The 5925-nt window shown below is 37.4% G+C and overlaps 1 protein-coding gene across 1 annotated transcript; it reads left to right on the top strand.

The window, feature by feature from the left end:
• Positions 1-1314: 1314 nt before the first annotated feature.
• Positions 1315-4867, top strand: LOC119569603 (protein Wnt-16-like; the record flags this gene model as incomplete). The annotated part of the gene is given in 6 exon segments (XM_037917682.1): positions 1315-1447; positions 1832-1958; positions 2186-2326; positions 2508-2646; positions 2649-2761; positions 2941-4867. Coding segments are annotated over 6 exon segments (755 nt in total), but the record flags the coding sequence as incomplete, so codon positions are not given.
• Between the last annotated feature and the right edge of the window lie 1058 nt (positions 4868-5925).

A 5925-nucleotide genomic window follows, 5' to 3' on the forward strand; every position in this document is an offset into this window, starting at 1 on the left:
AGCGAGCAGCCTTTGTGCGCTCTCAGAGGCACAGGTCAAGTCCCCGATCATGATCTCACTCGCCCGCCGCCGCCAGGCCTTTGCCCGGGGTGGGAGAGGTGCGGTGCTCCTCCGGGGAGTAGGGTTATGCGGCGTCTCTATGCTGTATCTGTCCATCTGTCTATGCTGCGTATATATGAACGGCACATGTATACCCATGTGTATATGTGGTGGTGTGTATATGTGTGTTTTGTTTGTTATGTGTGTGTGTGTGTGTGTGTGTGTGTGGGGTGTGTGTGTGTGGTGTGTGTGTGTGTGTGTGTGTATGTATATTATATTATTATATATATATATATATATTATATATATATATATATATATTATATATGTATGTATTATATGTATATGTATAATATTTTATATATATATATATATTATAATATTATATAATATATATATATATATATTATGTAGTGGTGTATACATATATTATATTTTATATGTATATATATTTAATATATATATATATATTTTTATATATATTATAAAAATATATATATATATATATATATAATGTATGTATATATACAATTTCCTGTGTATTTATTTAGATAATAAGCGTAATAGGTTACCCCACCAGCACATATATATGTTATTTTAGTGTGGTGGTGGTGTGTTACACACACACACACACACACACACCACACACCCCACACACACACACCACACAAACATATATATTATATATATTATATATTATATATTATAATATATATATATATATATATTATATATACATATATTACATATTACGTTTTCATATATCATATATTATAATATATTATTATATATATATATATTTTATATATATTATATATTATATATATACTACATATATATATATATTATTAATATTATATATATTATATATATATATATATCATGTTTTTATTTGTATATTAGTTTATCTTTTTTTTGTACGACGGAAGTTAGATAATTCAGATAAATTCTTGTATAAAACTTATAATTTATCTCTAGAACCTTTTCTATGATTCGACGTTATCTACAAATAGGCTTAGGTCGGCGGAACAGATGTTTTCTTGGATTTGGTGTACGCGCGCGCGTGTGTGTGTGTGTGTGCATTTGTGTGTGTGTGTTTGTTTTGGTTTGTTTGTTTGTGTGTGTGTGTTTTATTATTTACTCATCCTCATCACATCACCTTCCGATCACTGTCACTCTTGTTCTTTGTAAAAAGAAACAGTGTAATTGCAACTTATTCTTAACGCATTTTTCTCTTCTTTTTTATCTAGGGAGCAAAGAAACCGCCTTCATCAAACGCGGTGACTTCTGCAGGAGTCGTCCACGCGGTGACCCAGGCCTGCTCCTCGGGGAACCTCACTGACTGCTCCTGCGACATGAGCAAGCAGGGCCTGTCCACGCCCGAGGGATGGAAGTGGGGGGGATGCAGGTGAGTGGAGACAGACAGACAGAGGAATAGGGGAGAAAGAGGCATAGGGGAGAAAGAGAGGGAGAAATAGAGATAGAAAGAGACAGACAGAGAGTGAGGGAGAGAGAGGCGGGGGCAGACAGACAGACAAGAGAAGAGAAGAGAGGGGTATTGAGAAAAGATGTAGCAAATGAGAATAGGATGGCTTATATAGGGAAGAATATAAAAGGACCTTTGTAACAGAAGATGAAATTAAGTTGGGAAAACATAGACAGCGAAAAGATGAAAAAAAGAAACAAACAAAAAAAAAAATAGAAAGAGAAAAAAGTAAGAAGATAGCCTCCCAAAGCAAAGAACATTCACCGAACACAGCGCACGAAATCCTAACCCCAGCCTTTCTTGCAGCGACAACCTCCGCTTCGGCATCCAGTTCGCACGGCAGTTCGTCGACGCCCCGGAGAAGGAGAGCCACAAGAAGTTCAAGAGGGTGAGGAACCTGATGAATCTACACAACAACGAGGCTGGCAGGGAGGTTAGTATGGGAATCCGCTTATTGGTTTGTATTGGTGGGGCTGCGTTTGTATGATGATCCATTGTTCAGTTTTGGTTTTAATTTGGATGGTGGGCAGGATCGCGTAGTCAGTCAGTGCAACGCTTGATTTTTTTTCTTAAGCTACGTTGATTGTCGGTATCATTGCATAAAAAACAAGAAAAAAATAGTATGTCGATACAGTCCTAATTGTTTATCTTTTTTTCCAGGCAATTTCAAGACTGATGAAGATGCAGTGTCGGTGCCACGGCGTCTCTGGGTCGTGCGAGCTGAAGACCTGCTGGCGGTCGATCCCCACCTTCTCCGCGGTCGGCGACTACCTGAAGGACAAGTACAACGGCGCCAGGCAGGTGAGGCTCGAGGCTTGGTTGTTGTGCTGGATTACCTCGTGATGCAAAAGCCGGTCGAGAAACTTTTTCTTAATAAAGATAATTTCGAAGTTCTACAACACTGGAAAGGTTTTATCAGTGCAGTTTCAAAACATAATTCATTTCCTATGACCATTAATCTGACCCTCGTAATGACCCGCAGTACAAGCGCAAGAAGAGGAGCCGCAGCTCGCGAAGGCGGGACCGATCCCGCGGCCGCCGCAAGCGCCGCAGTCGCCGGAACCGCCGCTTCCCCGTCGGCAAGGACGAGCTGGTCCACATCCATAAATCCCCGAACTACTGCGTGAAGGACCCAAGAAGGGCATCCTGGGAACGCACGGACGCTACTGCAACAAGACCTCGAGGGGCGCCGACTCGTGCGACCTTCTGTGCTGCGGCCGAGGCTACAACACGCAGGTGGGTGACCGGCCATTGGTGGCCCGGCTGCTGGCTTCTTTCTGTCCTTTGAAGTGAAAATATGGAGATGTGTATGGCGATGTGCAGGAGGCATTGATCTCACGCACCCTACTTGAATATATATCGGTGATGTGTATCGTAAAGAACAAGACATTAAAAAGGCCTTGTTTTAATTCCAGGTGGTGCGATACGTGGAGCGCTGCCACTGCAAATTCGTGTGGTGTTGTTACGTCAAGTGCAAGACGTGCGTCACAAACGTCGATGTCCACACTTGCAAGTAATGCTACAGGCATAGCATTACGCCAACGGCAAGCATCCTGTAGTACATAAGGAAGGAGATCCGTCATCGATATCAAAATCTACCCTTCAAAAACATCCCAAAATGAGAAGCTGTCTGGAGGTGAAGAGAAGGTGCTTCGCGGAGTCCATTTTTCCGTCGTCTCCTCTACCTGTCTGTGTCTGAGGACTTCACCGGGCGCAGGGAGGAGCCAGGGCCAGGAGGGAAGTGTGGTGATGAGGCGGGAAATGAGAAGTGAAAGGGAAATGCTGGCGACGTGGAAGATCCCAGTCGCCATCTCTCTTTGCAGGATAGAATCGAATAAAAAAAAAGGAATCGCGGAGAAACGCTTATGTTTTAAACCTTGAGGCTTATGAGAAAAAGGTAATCTGGAGAAAGAGGACATTTTATATATATTTTTATTTACACATATATATATATATCTTAGATGCCGGTGACTCCGATATTGGATTTTGTTTATCATTCGTACATGTAAGAATATCTCTGCTGTGTGAAAAATTATACTGGAAAGGGAAGTAATCAAACTGACAAACTTTACTGTACAGTATTTCGCTTTTGTTATAAGTGTATAGACGCGCTATCCAAGTACTCCAGAGGCCTAAGTTGATAAAAGAATTACGTATCCCTTAATCTTTTATTAGACAGAGGCACAGGAAAGAGAGAGAGAAAAAAATAGACTTGAAATCAACCAGAGAGTAAGCATGTAGATTGGGTCTAAGAACATTGCGTTAAAACTAGTTTCTTTTAAATGGAGATTAAAAGCTGTGAGTATTTCACAGCAGATTCCTTAGGAGGAAAAGCACAGTCGTGTAGACGTCTTCAGAAAGAACACTACACGCTATGGAAATGGAACTCCTTATCTCACACCTTTTTATGTTTTTATGTAGAAAGTTTTGCATAATAACCAAGCTTCTCAGTAAGAATTGGTAACTTATTACTAATTTCCTGGTGAACTTGAATTTATTCAAACTTTCCTTCTCTTTTAGATGGCCAAGTTGATAAAAGTACTTAGGAGAAAATGTTTTATTGTACAAATTAGATTTTTTTCTTTTTGGAATAATATATTTACATCTTTCACACCTTACAATTGTCGGGTAAGGCTATATAGTAGTGGAAATGTACTGTTTATTGTATGTTATGTTTCTTTTTGAATATAGAAAAATATATTTGTGGCAGTCGTTTGGAAGTTGCAAGATTAATGCATCTGTATATGGACAGATTTTTTTCATGTGGATGCTTTATAGTAGAGATAAAACATAATCAAATGCAGTATTGATCAAATTAAACGTCCAGACTTAGAGATTTCTTTTAATTAAGATAATATTTGAAACATGTTTGGTGAATTGTACTGCAATAAGATTACATGTATGCTACATAAAGAATTTTAGCTATAATTGGATATATTACCTCAATATTTATGGTGTGTTTTATGTATATAGTGTCTCTTTTCATTATCAGTTGTAGTTTCATAAACTATGCTGCGTTTGTATATAGTGATCTTTTGCTTTTCTTTTCTTTCTCGTATATCTTTTATAATTATTTTTGCCAGAATCAAAGTATTTAGTAAAGGGATTGACAAATTCTAGCTTATTAGCTTAAGGCTTCTTTTGAGAGAGATTTAAAAAAAAAGAAACATTGTAGATTACTGAGACGCTGCCATTAGTGTTAGGGAGGGAAGAATATCCACCTTTTAGTCTGGCAAAAGACTAGAATAGTCATCCCTGAACTCGAATGTAGATCACCAGATACAAAAAAATATAAATATTTCTTTTTTTCTTCTTGGTGTTAATAAAAAATCTGTTATTTTATCACAATTATTTCCCTTCATGTAATGATAGATACCTCACGTTTTTTTCGTCCATAACATTTTTTTTTATTTTTAATACCGGAAAAATATATTTATTTGTAACTCGTAAAACAGACATATTGGAGCCAAATGGGGTATGTTATCATTTCAACTGTTGCTTTTCATGTCATGTTTCATGGTAGTAAGTGAATCTCTCTTAGACATTTTGTTATGTACCTTTTTTCAGATGCTTTGTCTGAATTCATTGTGGCAGCTTATGAGAGCAAATATAATTGATACTCATTTAAATTCATTCATTCTGTGAGCACAGCACAAGCCAGTTTTGCAGAATTAGTTTTCAAATCTAACAAATTATTTTTGTAAAGTGTATGTTCGCGTATAAAAATATTTCACTACTTTCTCATATAACTTATTACGTCTTGAAGTATGAAGTCAAATATACAAGTTTTTTTTTTCTTCTTCTTCTTTTTTTTTCTTTTTTCTTTTTTTTTCTCCCTCAAAGTTTGGCCTGTATTTATATATTTCGACACACGTGTTCCCTAGTTATTTCTGTACTTATCAGTGATTATGCAGCTATTTTTTTTTATATTGAAAAAAAAATAGTTCCTAGTCATTTGGAATTTTACAGTCTTGCATGGCCAAATTTATGGCACTGTCTCATCAGAAATTACAAAAAGTGCACCATTAGACTCACCGACTGCTTGTGCTGTGTTCAAAGCATATTCTAAGTACCAGTGTTGCCAAACTTGTGAATAACTCGATAATATATGTTGCCAAATTCACCACATAAAAGCTGTCGTGAACATCTTCGAAATCCTATTCATAAGATATATTTGTGAAGATTTATTTTTGGAAATGTGTTTTCATATCTACCCACCTACCCCCCCTACCCCATCCCACCAAAAAAAAAAAAGTTACATAAAGAGGGATTATGGATGAAAAATATTAAATTATCCACGAAGGTTAGAGGAAAGTTGACTTCAGGTTTTAGGTCTGAGTTAGAGTCATTTCAGCAAAGTATCTTAATGAAGGACTAAGATCTTTCTTCTAAAGTGTAGT

This window comes from Penaeus monodon, unplaced genomic scaffold (assembly GCF_015228065.2).
Source record: "Penaeus monodon isolate SGIC_2016 unplaced genomic scaffold, NSTDA_Pmon_1 PmonScaffold_16994, whole genome shotgun sequence".
Lineage (NCBI taxonomy): Eukaryota > Metazoa > Arthropoda > Malacostraca > Decapoda > Penaeidae > Penaeus > Penaeus monodon.